Source organism: Apis dorsata, unplaced genomic scaffold, assembly GCF_000469605.1.
Source record: "Apis dorsata unplaced genomic scaffold, Apis dorsata 1.3 scaffold_83, whole genome shotgun sequence".
In the NCBI taxonomy this organism is placed as follows: domain Eukaryota; kingdom Metazoa; phylum Arthropoda; class Insecta; order Hymenoptera; family Apidae; genus Apis; species Apis dorsata.
The window spans coordinates 222,065-242,725 of NW_006263381.1; the positions used below are offsets into that span (position 1 = coordinate 222,065).

Below are 20,661 nucleotides of genomic sequence, written 5' to 3' on the forward strand. Positions count from 1 at the left end.
ATGTATTCCATACGGTCGAAATAATAGTATAACAAATAAATAATTTTTCATTGAGTATATTTTGTAACAAAATTTGTAAAAGGGTTATTTGAGATAATTTGTATCTCTTGTAAAAAAGTTAAATAATTGAATTGAAACGCGAGAAGAATGGCAATTTATTTACACTGCATTTAAACGTAAGAAATAAATAATTTTTTATTATATTTTGTAAGAAAATTTGTAAAAAAAGATATTTGAGATAACTTGTATCTCTTATAAAAAAAAAAAAGTTAAATAATTGAATTGAAACGCGAGAAGAGTGGCAATTTATTTACACTGTATTTAAACATAGGAAATAAATAAATTTTTCATTGAATATATTTTGTAACAAAATTTGTAAAAGGGATATTTGAGATAATTTGTATCTCTTGTAAAAAAGTTAAATAATTGAATTGAAACGCGAGAAGAATGGCAATTTATTTTATTTCAACTTGAGTGTATTCCATACGGTTGTAGCAAATAAATAAATTTTTCATTGAGTATATTTATAACAAAATTTGTGAAAAGAGATATTTGAGATAACTTGTATCCCTTGTAAAGAAAAAAAGTTAGATAATTGAACTGAAACGCGAGAAGAATGGCAATTTATTTACACTGCATTTAAACGTAGGAAATAAATAATTTTTTATCGCATATATTTTGTAACGAAATTTATAAAAAGAGATATTTGAGGTAACTTGTATCTCTTTTAAAAAAGTTAAATAATTGAATTGAAGCAGGAGAAGAGTGGCAATTTATTTTATTTCATTTTGAACGTATTCCATACAGTCTTACGTAACTGTAAACTGCAACTTTGAACGTAGCAAATAAATAATTTTTTATTGCACATATTTCGTAACGAAATTTATAAAAAAAAGATATTTGAGATAATTTATATGAATTAAAACTTGAGAAGAGTGGCAGTTCATTTACATTCCATTTGAACATAGCTAATAAATAATTTCTATAATTTTATAACAAAATTTATAAAAAATATTATTATTATTATTATTACGTTCGATGATAATAATTGAAAATTGCTGTATAAAATTGTTTCCACCTTTAATAACACCAATTAAAAAATTGGTAAGATCGAAATTAAAATTTTCGAATTTTCAACAATTGAAGAATTGTGTCAATTCGTTCTCAAAAAAAATTATTATACAACCGTGCAAATCTCTTCTCCCTCGAACATCATTATTCTTATCCTTAATGATGTTTGCTTATTGTTAGTAGAATCCACACTCGTCGACTCAAAGCTTGGAAGACGTGCTTAGAAGAGGTTTACACACGTGTCGTTCCTCCTCCTGCAACAAATTTACACAACCCAAGCAATCCAAGATTTCGTCAATTCGATCTGAATATCGATCGACGAAATGATTTTCGATTGGAAACGAAGAGAATCTTCCTATCATCCGAATTATTGGAACGTCATTATTATTGGAACATCAGCGTAACTTACGTTGAACGAGAGAGAAATTTTACCCCTGAAACTTTAGCAGCTGGGGTCTGAAAACTTCTTCTGAGCATCATCGTAAAGTATTTTGGTCACTAGCTTCGTAACTTTGAACGCGACGAGGCATTAATTTTACTTCGATCATATCGTGTACTCGACGATTAATCAACTGTTTCTTTTCTAAATTTCCAAAAACTTTATATTATATATATATAAAATATATTATAATTAAATTTAAAATTTTATAAATATAATATTACAATTATAATTAAATTATATATATATATATATATAAAGTTTTAACGTTAAGTAAATTTAAAATTAAAATTTAAATTTATAAAATATTTTGTAATACTAAAATTTTTCTCCAAACTTTCGATGGATTATTTTATTTCGCAACATTTAACGTGACAGTTATCCAAACATTTGCCCCTTTGTAATCTTAAATCGGTGAAGCGATCGGTGGTTATCCAAGTATATCGCATCAGCCTTGGATCACTTAACAAAGTGAGAATTTATCTGTAAAGTAACGGCTCCCCCGTTGAAAATTTGATCGAAGATAAATTGAAGCTCGTATTATAGGCGGGATATTAACTTGAAGCGGTGCTTCCAAGTTTCCATCCTGATGAGAGGAGGCGAACGTTGCTCGGCTAGTTAATATCGGCTATCTTCGATTAAGATCGACGATCTTTCACGCGAAACAAATCGTGGAAAAACTGGAAACGAAAACAATCTCGTCTTCTCTATTAACTTTTCAATACACACGTCCAATATGTACGTTTATTTCATTATAAATCTTAACCCTCTTCTTGCACGAATTTTATGAATTTTTAGTTGAAAGAAATTTATACGGATGAAATGAGTAATAATAATATTCTAATAGCATTCTTATTTTTTGAAACATTGATATCCCTGTATTTAATATCCATCTTTGAAATTTGAGTTCCCAATTGGGAAAAGAATTAATATAATAATTATCCAAACATTTGCCCCATAATCTTCATAATTGTCTCTTTCTTTTACAATTATTTTAAATCTAATATTGCTTTACGATTTAAGAATATCGGTCACACATTTCACGGTTTGGCTAAGTCGCTTACAATGTTTTCATAGACGAAGTAAAATCGCTATTATTATTTAAAATATCTATCAAATTATTTTTTGTAGATGTTGACAGAACTTTCAGCGTCATCAACAACGCTTAATATTTTTTTTTATGATTTTTAAAGGTTTCTAATATTCTAGTATTTTAAATATTTTTCTAGAGAAAATACATCTGCATCGTCCGAAATAATTCGAATTCGGTCTGAAATTAAAATCGTGGAAAAAAAGGGAAGGAACTTATTTATACACATAATATAACCAAGAAAGTAAAAAGTAGAAAGTAGAAAGTAAAATCATTATTGTCACTATCGCTATTTAAAATATTTATCAAATTATTTTTTGCAGATATTCAACAAATATTCTTTCTGACGACGATTTTTAAAGATTTCTAATATTCTAATATTTAAAATATATTTCTAGAAAAAACATCGTCCAAAATAATTCGAATTCGGTCTGAAATTAAAATCGTGGAAAAAAAGGGAAGGAACTTATTTATACACATAATATAACCAAGAAAGTAAAAAGTAGAAAGTAGAAAGTAAAATCATTATTGTCACTATCGCTATTTAAAATATTTATCAAATTATTTTTTGCAGATATTCAACAAATATTCTTTCTGACGACGATTTTTAAAGATTTCTAATATTCTAATATTTTAAATATATTTCTAGAAAAAATACATCTGCATCGTCCGAAATAATTCGAATTCTGAAGTTACTATCGTGGAAAAAAAGGGGAAGGAACTTATTTACACACGTAATATAATCAATCGTTTACAATGTTTTTGTAGAAAATAAAATCACTATTGTCATTGTATTATTATCGTAATTTAAAATATTCATCAAATTATTTTTTGCAGATGTTGACAGAACTTTCACCCTCATCAACAATATTCTTTCCGACGATGATTTTTAAAGGTTTCTAATATTCTAATATTTTAAATATATTTCTAGAAAAAATACATCTGCATCGTGCGAAATAATTCGAATTCGTCTGAAATTAAAATCATAGAAAAAAAGGGAAGAAACTTATTTACACACATAATATAAGAAGTAAAAAGAAAGTAAAAAGTAGAAAGTAAAAAGTAAAATCGCTATTATCACTATCGTTATTTAAAATATTTATCAAATTATTTTTTGCAGATGTTGACAGAACTTTAACAAATATTCTTTCTGACGACGATTTTTAAAGATTTTTAATATTCTAATATTTTAAATATATTTCTAGAAAAAATACATCTGCGTCGTCCGCGAAATAATTCGAATTCGGTGAGAAATGGGAAAAAAAGGGTAAAGAAACTTATTTGCACACCTAATACATTCTCCCGTATTTCAGAGAATTTAATCGATTCCCTCGTCCTTATTTCTACACTTAATCTTGCCGAAGAACAAATAATTTCGAGACACTTTTCAGAAAAATTGTTGTCTCGATCTCGGTTAATAAGTGCACGAAACGAGAGAAAGGAAGGAAGGAAGAGAGGAGCGAAAAAAAAGGAAATAGAATAGAAATCCGGTACGTGCCTTTTCTTAGATCCCAGCGTTCGCACCGGCGACACGTTTCCACAATGTTCGCCATTGCCACGGATTTACGGTGAATTAGAAATTGCGAAAGGGCCATCGAACGCGGTGTACCGTGCAAACGGCGAGCGATCCTCTCTCTCTTTCTCTCTCTCTCTCCTCGCCGTTTTCGTGAATCACGGATTATTCTCATGGAGATGATAGAATAATCGTGGATTAAATGAATCATTCGTTTGGGGATCGACGTTTGTAATAGTGTGATAGGCGCGAAAATCGATAAATGGAAATGGTAAAAAGTGCAATAAATGGAAGCTAAAAAATGCAATGAAAGGTAAAAAAAGGAAAAAAGATTATTTTGTCGCGTTTTGAAAATTGGAGAATTTGGAAAAGGGTCTTCTGAATAGAAGATTATTGTAACTCGTATTCGTGAAAGGGTTCTCGTTGTTGTGAATTATGGCGGAACGAGGCACCATTTTGGAGATTTAATGGCTGATTGTGGGACGTGATTCTTTCTTGCTGCCTCTGGGAAAGGGAAATGAATGAATCTCAAGAGAGAGAGAAAGAGAGAGAGAGAGTTTTTTGAGCGTGAAATTTTTCTAAGCGAGAAAACTGTTATCGAGAGATTATTCGGTTCGAGAGGATAGGAGAATCCATGATTCGAGAGATGTACGTGGAAGTTGGACGTGCCATTGTCGGCCCCTCGACGAGATTCGAATTTTTACGTTCTTTATTTTACTTTCAATTTATTTTAATCGGGGATCGATCTTTTCTCTCAGAGATGAAACGAATCCTTTCGCGCGATGGGAATACTTTCTTTCGTAAGTAAAAGTGACGAGTTAAAAGTTATCAGAATTTTTTTCATTTTACGATTTTGCGATCTCTCAGAGGACACGTTTCAATAAGTATTTTACGTTTCGAGCGAAAATTCTAGCTTCGATTTCGAAATTAAAGCAAAAATGATAAAAGTTCAGGGGAGTTCAGGATTAAAAGATAAATTTTTTATCGTTTCATTATTAGCCAAATTTTTTTAGTCAAGGGCGAGCCTTATTTTTTTTTTCCTCGTTCAAATTCTGTTTAAAATTATTGTCGAGGATATGACGCAATTCGTATGCATGAATTAGAACTGAAGAGATCGAAATCTCGACCCTATAAAAATTATTTTCAAATAAATTAAACAACGAATTTCGATGAACTTGGTTCTAAATGGTACGTTTTTTTTTTTGAAACGATCGAAATTATTTATATAAAGATATATCGATACACGTGCGGATCAATCAATGGATTCACGTTTAAAATTTCGATATTTGAAAACACGAGAATATTTGAAAAATTTACCAATCAAAAATCTCTAAAAAACAAGGAATTTTTATGAAATTCTCTTATGCGAAATCTTACGCATTTTTCAGATGCGCGAATCAACCAATGGATTCATGTTTAAAATTCGAAAACACGAGAATACTTAAAAAATTTACCAATCAAAAATTTCCAAAAATGAAGAACGAAATCTTACACATTTTTCATTCCCTCAGATACATGAATCAATGGATTCATTCAAAATTCATTTAAAGTTCGATGTTTTAAAATATGAAAATATTTAAAAAATTTACCAATTAAAAATCTCCAAAAATAAAGAATCTTTATGAAATTTTCTTACGCGAAATCTTACGCATTTTTCATCCTCTCAGATACGCGAATCAATTAATGCATTCACGTTTAAAGTTCGATGTTTGAAAATACGAGAATATTTGAAAAATTTACCAATCAAAAATTTCCAAAAATAAAGAATCTTTATGAAATTTTCTTACGCGAAATCTTACACATATTTCATTCCCTCAAATATGCGAATCAATGCATTCACATTTAAAGTTCGATGTTTGAAAATACGAGAATATTTGAAAAATTTACCAATCAAAAATTTCCAAAAATAAAGAATCTTTATGAAATTCTCTTATGCGAAATCTTACACATTTTTCATCCCCTCAAATATGTGAATCAATTAATGCATTCACGTTTAAAGTTCGATGTTTGAAAAATAACGAAAATATTTAAAAAATTTACCAATCAAAAATTTCCAAAAATAAAGAATCTTTATGAAATTCTCTTACGCGAAATCTTACGCATTTTTCATCCCCTCAAATATGCGAATCAATTAATGCATTCACGTTTAAAGTTCGATGTTTGAAAACACGAAAATATTTAAAAAATTTACCAATCAAAAATCCGCAAAAACGAGGAAGAACTTAATAAGATTCTCGAAATCGCATTTTTCAGATATGTTCGATATCGTCGAGCAGAAAGCGTATTTTCGAATCTGGCATCCGAACAACGGGCTCTGCCCGTCTGATCGTCGTCAATACGTATATTTCTCCCTCCCCCTTCCATTAACTTATCCCATTTCTTGGATCTGTGTTCCTTCGATCCGATGTATTTATTTTTCCGTCCACTATGCGCACGGGTTGGTTGTACACAGAATACGAGTAATAGTGTTATACGGGTTGAAACGTTTCACCCCGAGAAGTTGGAGGAGGAGGAGGAGAAGGGAAGGGAAATCGATTTTCCTTTTATCAGAGGCAACGTTGGTTACGTTGCTCGAACAAGAGACGAGAGTTTACGATTACCTCAAAGGAAATCGCTATCTACTTCGACACAAGCCGAAAGTTCAGGGTTTAATGATACTAGTTGCTCAACCGCTTTGTCCCCGCGCGTTTCCCCTCTCAAATATTTCACGAACAGATCGTGGAGAGAGAATTTTCTTTTCTTTTCTTTTTACTAATTTTTGTCTAAAAATATTCCCTCGATAATAATTGTTGCTCGATTTAATATTCACAGTCGTTTCGTTCGAAAGGAAAAAGTGTCGTTTCGTTAGAATATTTTTTTCTCAATGATAAAAAGATAGTAATAGAAAAATATCGCGTAGAAAGCGAAATTGAAACGATTCTTTGTTTTCTAGAGTTAAAGAGTACAAGAGGAAGGAAAGGATGAAATAAGGTAGTGGAATGGAAGATAAAGTCGAATGGGAGCCGATTGCAAATTTGCCCTGCGACGAGTTCAAACATTGGGGCGCATAAATTCGCCGATATTACGAATCGATACGATCGTGGTATTGTGTTTTTATATTCTCGAGGATTCTCGTTTTCGCGTGTTTTCAACGAAATCTCGTTCAAGTCAAGCGTATTTCGCTAGTTCCTTCCACCGATTTTAGTAATTTTATTTTAGTAATATTTTGGTAATTTTTAGTAGCAAGAATAATCTCCTGCGTCATTTCGTTGTATGTCCTCACTCGTCGACATTCTACGCGAACAGTTCGAATCTTTGCCGAGTAGGAGCGATGTGATTATTAAAATATCGAAAAGAAAAATGGAAGAGTTGTTTTAGTGAGTCATATAGCAAACAACAACTTTTTATCAAAATTATCCTGACTTCAGCTTTGTATAGAATGTTAATCTTTTCTAAAGAATAAATATAAAATATTCCATAATATATTCGTAAATATTGAATGAGTTTGAGGAATTGGAATTCTAATTTTATTAATATAATTTCAAATATCATATTAGTTTTACATTCTAAACATTTCTTTGATAAACCATTTTTGTATTATTTTTCACTAACAATTCGATATAGTTTTATTTTATATTACACCTTGTAAAATATCTTTCCAAATATCTACGTAAGATCGTTCACAAATGATCAAATAATACGAATAACTCGATGAGAACTTTTGCTGTCATCAGAATATGGAATGACGCGACAGTCAACGTGTTAAAAAATATATATATATATCAAAGTTTCGAGGTATAAGCAAACACGAAAACCCATATCGTAACCAATTTCAATCTCCCCTCCAGTCTTGCCGCTCTTTCAATTTCATCGAATTCCACTAACAATTCGATATAGTTTTATTTTATATTACACCTTGTAAAATATCTTTCCAAATATCTACGTAAGATCACCCACAAATGATCAAATAATACGAATAGCTCGATGAGAACTTTTGCTGTCATCAGAATTGACGCGACAGTCAACATGTTAAAAAAAATATATATATATATCAAAGTTTCGAGGTATAAGCAAACACGAAAACCCATATCGTAACCAATTTCAATCTCCCCTCCAGTGTTGCCGCTCTTTCAATTTCATCGAATTCCATCGTTGACCCGGCCATAGTCGAACAACTATTCGACCAGATTCGATATTTTTTTCTCTCGTTCGAAGAACCTCGCAATAGGAATTTTTAATCGCAGAGAGAAGTAATCTCCTCCACGATCCATTTTCCATTCCTTCTTCGTTTTCTAATTATCCATCCTCCAGGCGAAATAATACCTCCGTGCTCGATTCGATGAGGAACATAAGGATAATTATCAAGTGAAAGATTTTCGTCCTCGAAATTATCGCGAGAGATTAGGACGAATTACGTGGAATTAGGCGCGAAAGTTCAAACGAAGCTTCGATTCGATCGGATTCGAATCGAGAAATCGGATGAATGTGCTGCACGTTTTAATCGTTTCGTTACCACGGGCGACTATAACTTTCCATAAGATGCCACGGGCATACTAAAGTCGCTTCATCAATATACTATGGATTATAGTCGCTTTGCATAAGATGCAAATGTATTGCAAATGTACATACGATTGGAATTATTGTAAATGGAGTATCTTTCTCCATGGAATTATTGTAAATGGAGTATCTTCTCTGGAAACGTAGAATAATATTTTGTTTCTCACGAGATTCCTCGATAATAAAAATCAAAAAATAATTTTAAATCGTTGATCTTTCTTAAGTACTGTGCACATTTGCACAGTACTCTCTTGTGACATCTCGAGAATTTTTATTAATAATAAGTTACGATTCGATTGTATTCTCGTTTATCTATCCGATTCAATGGAAAGTAAATACATCTTCTAATTTTCTCTTTTAAGATTCTTCTTGAGATTCGTGAGAATTGTATTAGATTTCGATAGTGGCGTGTTCGAGGGCAAGTGGAGAGATTAGCTTCGACCTTGGATCGATGCTCGAGTCAAAGGACCCATTTTCGAGGTCGAAGAACTCGATACCCACTGTGGTGAAGCGTTCAACGACCCCTCAGGTTTGACACCAAGCGCTCCACCCTTGGCTGGCGCCTGTCGCCCTACTCGGTGACTCACGATCCCCCCAAGTAATACCAAGTAGGAGCAACCCCCCTCCCTTTAAACCAAGCATTCGATGGACATTGAATTTTTTCTCGAGCAACCCCAACATGGGATAATATATTGGCTCGTTCGAAAGGTAATTTCATTTTTTCTCACAGCAAACTTCATTCTAAACTTTGGTTTATTTATGAGAAAAACTCGTTTGATTCTGTGCTTTTCGTGCGTGATAACAAAGATGCAAGAGGAATTGATAAAGAGTAATAGCTGCTAATTAAAGTAAATAAAATATTTTCTTCACTTACGTTTTGGAAATTTTGGAAATATTGGAAAATTTTGATGGAACCACAGAATCCGATTAAGCTGTCGTGTAACGCAGGAATTGATATACACATATATCGATTAAAGAAAAAAGGTTAAAAAAATAATTTAATCGAATAGGAGAATAGACGTTTCTTTCATGGTGTAATTTGTATGTAATAGGATTCCTTGCGAAATTAAGACGTATCTCGATGAAAGCAGTCCCTCGTGAGTTTCTAACACGTTGCAAAACGAGTCCAATGGGAAACATTACTTAAACGATACGACTTCTTGGGAGGACTTGGATAAATCGCCGTTTATTACCATTCTCCATAAATTGACCTCCATAAGTATAGATAATAGTAATATCAGCAATCTAATCTTTCACGAGAGCGAAGCTAAATCGTGTTAAGTTTAAAATTATTAAAATTATTAAAATAGTTAAGAAAAATATTTTCTTACACGTTTCAATCTCGAGCGGAAGAAAATAAATATAAATATATATAAAAAAAATATTAAACGAGAATGTTATTAAATAACAACATTTAATAAGAAATATCATTCTGAAATTCGAAACAACGTAATTTGATCCTCTCTTTGGACACTGTTGTCATAATTATCAATAATAACATGGTAAGAACTTCTTGCTTTTACGTTTCTTTTTTTCAAGGTGAACGCGTTAATCGGAAAGCAGATATATATTTAACCTTGACCGTCGAGCTATAAGAACAATGAATTATAATTAATTAAAGGTTACTAGATCTTTTTCTTCATATTTTATGGAGAAATATAATAGATATGGAAATTATGTAGGAGAGATTATTGGAAAATATTTAGATGAATAGATATTTTTTTTATTCGATTTTTATGTGAAAGTAAGAAAAACTAATTAATTATTTTATAAAAATGGAGCTCGATCGAACGACGAAGAAGAGGCTGGGATTTAGTTGGACTTACTCGGAATCCATGTCGGAATCCTTGGCCACGCGGCAATGAACGCCACGATCCATCAGACATTTTCCACTCACTGGATCCGGGGGCGCGAGATTGATGTAGGGCGGCTCCTCCAAGAACGTTATTTTCAGATAAAACTTTTCCGGGACACCTTGAGGCGGCGTGTGAGTGTTGCCTGGCCAGACGATGTCCTTGATGTCCAACCCCTCCTTCTCCCACGATTTCCACACGCCGATCTGTTGCCGCAAAGATCGATAAATTAAAGGATTTCGTTTTCTCTTCGATAATAATAAAAGTGAAGATGAGTGAACAAAATAAAACGGGATATTTCTCGTTTAACGTATCTCTCAAGCTTCGGTCTCCTTCTTTGCCAAGTCGTTAATGTCGTTTCACTCGTCTAATTTATCATACCAATATATATATATATAACTAATTTTTATTCGATCAAAATACGAGCCATTGACTTTAATCTCCTTTCCCGAAACGAGATTTCAATTAACACGTTCCATTTTTGTAAAACTTTTAGGTTTTAGCGCGAAGAAATTCTTCGAATGCTGCTTCGATTTTATTTTTCAAAAACTGTGTGAATGGCGAAAACGAGCGATACTCGGTCGGTAAGATATCCGGCGAGTAAGATTCGGCTAATTTTTCTAAAGCGTTGTTACGCAGAGGAACAGGTCCGCGGTTTGTTTCTTAATCAATTTCTTGGCAGTAGGATGCCTCTGTTATGGTATCTCCTCGTTTCGGAAAAGAACAACGAATTATTCCCTTTACAGACCACTCTACGGTTATCCTAACTTTTCTCGGCCTTAATGACGGTTTCGACGTTCGTTAGGGATTTTCATTGGCGTCCAATCATCGTCCAGATCGCGTACGATTATCCTACGGTATCCGTTTCTCGTCACGGGTTACGATTCTATTCAAAAATGGGCTTCCACCGTTTCGAGCTCCGTGCGATAAGCACGCTTTTGATCCTCCGTCGGTTGGCACCCCTTTTTCCAATTTTTTCACTTTACCCATTCCTTCCAAATATCTGAGAACTGTCATTGGAGACACGGCTAATTCTGCCTCCACTTTGGCTTTCAATTTATCTTTGTTCATCGTGGATTCTCATTTCCAGATTTGAATTTTTCAAAGCTAAGTTAATATCTCGATATACTTCGGCTGTGGTTTAAACTCGTACAGGAATAATAATTCTAAATTCGTTTCTCAAAAAATAGTTAAACCAACAGCAAAAAAGAACTTATTACACACAAAGGAAGTATAAGAGGACAAATATACTAAGCAGAATTTAGGTTAAGTAGTAAGTTTACGAGTCGCAGTTGATTCTCATTTATTCTAAAATTGGTAACTTTATGTGATACGATCTAATATATATATATATATATATAAACCAGATGTTCTTTATATTATTATAACATACAAAAATAGGAAATATTTATATTATTATTATAAGTAAGCCAGAGCTAATACGAGTAATTAAAAAAGAAAAAAACAGGAATACCTTCGTTAAAAATTTCTTTCCGTCAGATTAGATTTTTTTTCGCAAGGAAACGAGAGTTATGGAAACTAAATTTAAACCGCGATCAAAGGACACCGTGATATTTACTGAGAGTCAGCGAAAGGATCGTTTTTAATTTTTTCTTTTTCTCAGCAAAAAAGAAAAAAAAAAAAAAGAAAAAAACCGAGATGAGTCGCATAGTGAAACGCGAATAATTAAAAATAGAAAGTGTGTTCCCCGTGTGAAATTCAGCACGAAACGAAAAAAATAAAAAAATAAGAAATGTATTCACAAAATTCATCTTTTCGTTACGACATTTCGAATATTTCCTTGCTATCCTTCCTTCTGTCTTTTCACGTAAATTTTTTTGATCAAAAATCTATTTGTATTTATAAATTATCATTATTCAAATGTTGTTGATAGCCATTTTGAATCTACGTTAATTGAATAACTGAATCATGACTCGTGGCCATTTTGAATCTAGATTAATTTAATATAACCGTGACTCATAATTATATATATAGGAAATATCAGTTTTCGATGAAACTGGCGTCGGATTAATTCACGTATCTAATAATATGTGTCTAATAGTAATTGTTCGATCGATGTAATTAGAGGTATATCGTAAGTCTTGCGCATAGCACAAATTCTCGAACGTGATATCAACGCGTCGCGTTAATTACCTGGAACGATGCAACATTGTCGAAGAATGTTATTCATTCGCAGACACGTTCCATCCACAGTATTCAAGCTGTGCGAAAACAAGGATAGCGCCTCTATTAATGGCGTTCACGAGGGTTTGAATCCCTCATAGTCGTTTAATTAGAAAATTACATTTCACGTTTCATTCACGCGTTATTTTCATCTTTTAATCAATTTTAATCAGCTCATCTTAGAATTTTAATTAAAATAACACCAATTCGCATATTTTGTAATTATTATTTAATTCGTTGCTCGAATTTTTTGAGATACGTTATAAATATAATCTAGTTATAAAGATGACTTTATTTATTTGTCCCCAGAAAATTGATTATTTTATCATTCGTTAAGTAGGATATTTCACATATTTCAGAGGATCGAAACGAGTGTAACGATATGAAAAATTAATTCTCAATTTCAAAAAATCATATAAATAACGAAGGAAGATCTTATATATGACCGAATTTTTCTTCGATTTTTACAATGATGAATCGTGACTATCAAAAACTTTAACGAATTTGTTTTTATAATTTTGTCACAATTGCAAGAATAACGCAGTACGTACAATTTTCTTCAATTTTCTTCCATATTTAATACACATTGTCTTTTTTCATGGATTGAAAATTAGAAACACGAGGCCGCCAACTGTCAAGAAACGTCTGAAAGCGTTCGAGAACAGGTTAAACTTTCAATCATATTCCCGCTATAAAGATGAATATTTTAAACGTGACGAAACAATACTCGTGAAAAGACACCCCGCGCTTCTAAATAAAAATCGAAATAATTTAAAAATCCTTTTCAATCCTCCTCCCTCCAAAAAATGCCCCCAAATTATATACAAAAATTATTCATCGACGAATTTACCTCTTTCTCAACAAGTAAAAACAAATCAAGTTAATAAAAACGACAGACGTCTCTCTCCCCTCTCCTCTCCGAATTTCACTGGAATTTATTTAACGAGAATCCCCCCTCCTCCTATCCAACCCCTCTTTAAAGGGATCAGCCCGCGTGCTGTATTCTAGGGAGGGGGAAGAATAGCCGGATGGAATTTTGGAACGAAGGTTGAAAAAAAAACGAAACGTGGTGGCGAAATTGCGAAAAAGAGAGGATCGCGAGAGCCGATCCGCGTTGCGAATATGTAATAGGAAGAGGGGAGGGGTGAGGGAGGGAGGGGGCGTGTTCTCCCTGGCCGACATTCGAATATTGGAATCCGATACAGATATGCAGTGTACAGGTCGAACGTGTCGCGATGGAAATTCATTCACGCGCGCTGCGAATTTTTCAACTTTTCGTGTGGAACGAAGGAAAGTACCATCCAAGTTTTCCTCGATCGGAAACACGTGGAAGCACGTGGCGCATCATCGAGAATCTTGAATTTTTTTTTTTTTTTCTCACAAAGAAAAATTCACATCGAATCGAGTTTCGTCCCGCTTTTTTCTCTCGTCGAGCGATTAGTTCCTGGAAAGATTGAGATCAGAGATGGCGATACGTGTTCGCAGTGTTGTCAGATTTTCAGACGTGGGGATTAATGGGGAATAATGTTGTAAACGGGAAAGGAGGAAAGATATATAGCGAGTAATGTTGTACTCTGTCAAGTACTCCCGCTTACGAAGTGGCGGAACGAAGGGACAAAGGCGTGGTGTTGCACAGTCGTACAAGTGTTGTTGTTCGATAATTAACTATCGAAATATTATTCTACCCTCATCATCGCGCCGAACAGATTCTCCTTGCGAGGATAATCGTGTTTATAATTGTTCTATATGCATTTTACAATGCCAGTGGATCTATCGAAAGTCAGCGAAGGGCGAAACTGGAGGAAAGTTTTCAAGAGTTGGAGAAGAAAGTAAAATTCTTTTTTTCGTCTCATCAATCGAGAGATGATTCGAAGTAGAATTCGAATCGAAGTTTAATCGATGACCTTCTTTTCTTGGAAAATGAGTAGTTGGAGTTTTTGCAGGAAACGTATTTGTCATTTTATTTTTTCACAACAACAGATTATTGCCACTGATTTGACAGAGGAAACTGTACAACATTCGATCTATTTTTGTTGCTCATTGATCGAGATACGAGGATTCGAAGTTTTCGTCTCATCAATCGAGAGATGCAAGGATGATTCGAAGTAGAATTCGAAGTTTAATCGATGACCTTCTTTTCTTCGAAAATGAATAGTTTTTGCAGGAAGTGTATTTGTCATTTTATTTTTTCTATTTTATAGCAACAACAGATTATTGCCAACGGATTTGACCGATCGTAAAACAGAGGAAACTGTACACCATTCGATCTATTTTTGTTGCTCATTGATCGAGAATTCGAAGTTTTCGTCTCATCAATCGAGAGATGCAAAGATGATTCGAAGTAGAATTCGAAGTTTAATCGATGACCTTCTTTTCTTAGAAAATGAATAGTTTTTGCAGGAAGCGTATTTGTTATTTTATTTTTTCGCAACAACAGATTATTGCCACTGATTTGACAGAGGAAACTGTACAACATTCGATCTATTTTTGTTGCTCATTGATCGAGATAAGAGGATTCGAAGTTTTCGTCTCATCAATCGAGAGATGCAAGAATGATTCGAAGTAGCATTTAATCGATGACCTTCTTTTCTTCGAAAATGAATAATTTTTGCATTTTATTTTATTGCAACAACAGATTATTTTCAACGGATTTGACAAAAGTGATTGTGTTATTAAAACACAGTGAAACAGAGGAAACTTACAACATTCAATCTATTTTTGTTGCTCATCGATCGAGGATTCGAACTAACGCTCGACACAATGCAAACTTTCTTCTCTACTTGTCAATTAATTTTTTTCTTTCTACTGCGTTTTTCCAGGAATCTCTTGCGTTTGTCTCGAGCGAAACGAAGCGCAAATGAGAGATTTACACGAGGATATCTCTGAAAATCGTATCGAAATAAAGAAGAAAGCATTCAAGGGACGATGTTTCCAACGATCGTTTACGAGAAATCATTGTGAATTATAATAATTCAAATTTTAAACTCAGTTTAATCGAGTTTTAAGATAAATATATATTCGCATTACAAACTTAAAATATTGAAGCAAATTGAGTTTTCACCCAAACTTTATTCAAACTTTCCTTTTTCTAAATCTAAAACGAAAACAGGAAAAAAGTTAAGGAAGATTCATTAAGTTACGTTGAACACTTTTTCTTTCTCACCTCGTGAAATTTTCTCGTGATCATCTTGCGGAGATCGAAGTTTATCGAAACGACAACCGATGAAAGGAAAAATATTAATGATATGTCGCTTAATCACGATTCTCATTAGCGTGAAAACCTCGTTAGAGAATCGCGTTGCACGTATAAATACATAGCCGTTCCGATTCGATTATCAGAAGTAGCGAGTGATCCCCGTGGGATTGAACGTGGCGAGTAATGGCCTCGATCAATTTTCAACCTCCATTAAGGGCGGATATCGTGGTAAACGAACGGTGGCCAAGGGTATCGTGTCTTCCAGCCGATCTTTTCTCTTAATGAACTTTGGATAAACGAGAAATTCGAACGAGAAAGTGATCCGTTTAAACTCTTTTGCGAGGCAAACTTTTAATTTCCGCGCTCGAGAAGAAAGGAATTCATTCATAGCTGTAGATGCGCTCGATCTTTCCTCGCAAGTTTTCAAGAAGAAGGAAGAGAGAGAGATTTTTTTTTGAGAATTCGAGAGACGGTTTTCGTTGTTGATCCCTTTATTTTTCCAATTATTATATATAAAGTTTTAATAATGATAAATTTTTTTCAGAATTTTTATAACTTTTCAAAACCACATTAATTAATCATATGTAATATATTCACAAAAATATCTGGTTATTAAAGTTCATCTATAATCGGATATTTAAAGTTAATTATTTTATCTCGCGAAAGAGCAATTATCTTAATTAATTATCGAAGAAAGAAAATTAACAACAAAAATTCGTAATCTACGTTCGCCAAGGTGTACGCGATTTTCGGTAGGATAATGAAGTTTTACGATAATTTTAACGAAAGGTGTACTCTTTCAGAGATAGGCTGCGGGAAAACAGAAGTTGCATAGAACTTGTTCTCTCGTGTAGCGGGTGTATGATCTTGTTAGAAAGCCAGCGTTAATCACGTTCCATTAGCAGTCATATACGTTAGGTTAGCTATACATTGTGGCTCGTTAGATAGTTTATTACTCTGGACTTCGTAACATCTGGTACGTATCGAGTTTCGGTAAGAAACTTGTGCATCCATCTCTGTGTCGGTATTTAGACGTGTTCCAGGGGCTCGATTGAGGCCCGATGCGTTGGATGCGGCCGATAACGACGCGACATCGCGTTAATGGGCTGTGTTAATCCAATGAAACCGCTTGTAAGTAGGAGTACACTGGATCGAATGGGATAAGTGGGATAATCCAATCTCGGTTAATCATCTCTGATCTCGTTTCGATTCTTCGAACAGATCTTTGTTTCATGTTTAATTATTAAAGAAATTTTTAATAAAAATTGTTAATTAAAGTGTGATGAGATTGTGTATATGGCGATGAAAGAAGAGAAAAGGAGAGGGAATAAAGAGGAAATTTAGAAAAGTTTGTCGTCTCTTGTTTTGTATTCGATAATTATTTGAATATTTTGTTTGGATATCGTTCGGGATAAAATTATCGTTTATTTCGTTGGCGAAATAAATTAAATTGGATATAAAGTGATTACATTGATTAAATTGTAAATTAAATTTAATACGATCGATTTTAGCATCTGTTACGTCTGTGAAGTACGATATTTCCAATAAAAAAAACAATCGTGGATTAAAAATTTATTATCGCGAAATACAGATCGGTTTTAACTCAATTTTAACAGAAATTCGTAACAAAGTTATTAATCATTATTAATCACGATCGAAAACTAAATTAACTCATTATATCTTTTGCAATATTCAAATATCCAAAATTTCACGGTTTCTTTTACGACACTCAAATATCCAAAATTTCACAAATTCGCCAGAAATAACGATTTCTCTTGCAATATCCAAATATCCAAAATTTCATATCCAAATTTGCCAGAAATAACTCGATTTCTCTTGCAACATCCAAAAATCGAAAATTTCCTAAAAATAACACGCTTTTTTCGCAATATTATATAATTTCTAAATATCCAAAATTTCACGGTTTCTTTTACGATATCCAAATATCCAAAATTTCACAAATTCGCCAGAAATAACACGATTTCTCTTGCAACATCCAAATATTGTAAATTTCCTAAAAATAACACGCTTTTTTCGCAATATTATATAATTTCCAAATATCCAAAATTTCAAAAATTCGCCAGAAATAACTCGATTTCTCTTGTAACATCCAAATATCGAAAATTTCCTAAAAATAATAAAATAACACAGTTTTTTTCGCAATATTATATAATTTCCAAATATCCAAATATCCAAAATTTCACAAATTCACCAGAAATAACTCGATTTCTCTTGCAACATCCAAATATCGAAAATTTCACAAATTTCCTAAAAATAACACGATTGTTTCTTTCGCAATATCCAAATATTCAAAATTTCACAAATTCGCCAGAAATAACACGATTTCTCTTGCAACATCCAAAATTATCGAAAATGTTACGAAAAAGAAAGAACATTGACCGAGAAACAAGACCGTAAAAGTCGATTCAGGATCGTAAAAACATCGCCTGAAAGCTGGATTCATGGCGTTCTAGAAGATTCGCGGCAAGTTTTGCAGATTAGTGGCAATGTACTCGAATAGTTATTCCTGTAACGATTACAGGAGACATCATTGGCACACGTTGGAACGTTGCCAAACGTCGCAACTTCTATCCAGGATTGGTGCAACTATCCTGCTAAATATGTATTCGACGATGTGACTACAGCGGTAATTTTACAAACTTGATGTTTGCATAGAGCCGCTCGGCTGACTCGATTATCACCACAATGGCTGCGAGTTACACGAAGCGTTTCATGTTTCTCTTCTTGAACGAATTATCTTCGTTCGAATCGAACGTAGATAAATTATTTTGTGAAATTTCTGATAGAATGTTTCAAATGTGAAGAGAGGGAAAAAGTAAATCGATGAATTATATTTTTTCATTTTTTTTTTTTTTTTTAATTTTAAAACGTGAAAGGAAATTTGAAGTTTTGACTTGTCTTCGCTTATTAATTGTACTATCTGTATTAGACGATACACGTTGGAATAATTATAGTTTTTTATTTTCGAATATCTTGGATACTTGGAATTACCTTTTATTAAAATCGAAATTTTAATGACATTTTAATCGTTTCGATACGCACAATCTCAATATTTGGGTAACTATTTCATCGATTCTTTATTTGACGTTATTGCAATCGAGGTAGTTTAGTTTAAGGAAATGGTAGTCGCAGTCTCCTGGATCTTTTTCAAAAGAAACTTTGAAATGATTTCAATTGCCAATACGAGAGAACTTTAAGCGATGATTCAACCGTGTGGAACCTAATAATTTTAAATTTATGATCTCATGTTTTAATCATGAGACAAGTTTTTTTTTATCAATGGCTTGGATTATTTTTGGCATAGGTTTACGTATTTCCTGTTTTTTTTTTTTATTTTTCATATTCTTCATATATGAAAGCGATTCTACTTTTATAATTATTTATATTTTATTTCAAAATATTCAATATTCTTTTAGAAGCAATATCTACTACATATTCACTTTAAGCAGTCTAATTAAGTAACATCTTTCGATCCAAACGATAAGCTTAAATAGTTTATTTTATCCCAGCATTGGGGCTAACACTCGAGGAGGAAGCTCTTCAAGTCGAAGAAGCTAACTTCTCTAAGAAGATACTCTGGCGAAAACAGAGGGAAGTTCGATGACATCGAATAATCCATGGATGAAGTCTTCAAACTTGAAGCAATAAACTTCACAAATTCAACAAATCTTAGGATTGTTTATCGTTAATTATAAGATTGTTTATCGTTAAATTATTTTTCAAAATTGTATTTTATATAATTCATCGAGTCTAATTAATCTTGGACAATCTCACGAAGACAATTTTCCAAAAATTTTATCAAAAAATATAAAAAATAATTCAAGCCAAAAATTATTAAACAATTGTAATTAATAAAAGTATCGTCACAGAGACGGAATCAGAGATACAATTGTCAAATGAAATCCACGAAAATATTGCATTGATTGATTCATAAATCATTGGCCTAATAAATCTTCCAAATATACTAGCAGCGATTGCAGTTCATCAGCCAGATGATCAATAATTTTTTGTTCAAAACATTACGAAACATTAGCACGTTTTTTCGAATCTCGAATATTTCATAACCAATAATCCTCGACTTCTTTCGCCACCTCTCCAAAATCCAAACCGACGAATTGACCAAACCGCAACATCCCCTAATTTCCGCGAAACTTTCGATTTCTTTCGTCCACGATCGAAGCAAAAATAAACGTCTTACGAAATTACAGCTCGTATACAAGAATCGTTGAATCGAGTCAAATTTTTTTTTCCGCTTCTTTTTCTTTTTTTGATTATTCGAGGACAATTGGAATATACAGTTTATTCGCTTAAATATCGAAATATCGGGATACGGAGATTATCAGCGCGCTACAAAATCATCAATCGCATACCGAGTCGCGTTCCATCAAGCCCCCAATCATCGAAGTTAATGGCGAAACGCTCGAAGCACGCGGGCGCTAAATCGATCGAGACGGGGTCCCCCTTCAAATTCACCCTCGAATTCGATGATGAATCACGCCGCGGAGAATCGAAATCTGACCTGTCAGGTGGGGTAATATCCGGCCGCCGGTTACGCAATGCGAGAAATTCCCTTAATTAGCCGTCACCCACGCGTTTCGAATTACGCTCCGGTCGTGATACTACTACTGCGTGCATCGCGCGTCGTCACACGCGGTATATGGATGGTCGATGATTGTACGCGATAACGCGTACACTCTCCTGTATCGAGGTGGCAGCCACTCGAGAATGTCGGGTCGAGCTGTTATTATCGCTCGACTC

General features: G+C 33.3%; 1 protein-coding gene across 7 annotated transcripts in view; it reads right to left on the bottom strand.

Annotated features, from left to right (window-relative positions):
• The window catches only part of LOC102671696 (glutamate receptor ionotropic, NMDA 2B), a 279,360-nt gene that overhangs the window by 33,782 nt on the left and 224,917 nt on the right, over positions 1 to 20,661 (bottom strand). For all 7 annotated transcript variants that reach the window (XM_031508324.1, XM_031508327.1, XM_006611175.2 and 4 more), the window contains one exon: positions 10,476 to 10,708. In XM_031508324.1, coding sequence (XP_031364184.1) covers positions 10,476 to 10,708 — 233 coding nt within the window. The remainder of the gene's footprint in view (positions 1 to 10,475; positions 10,709 to 20,661) is intronic.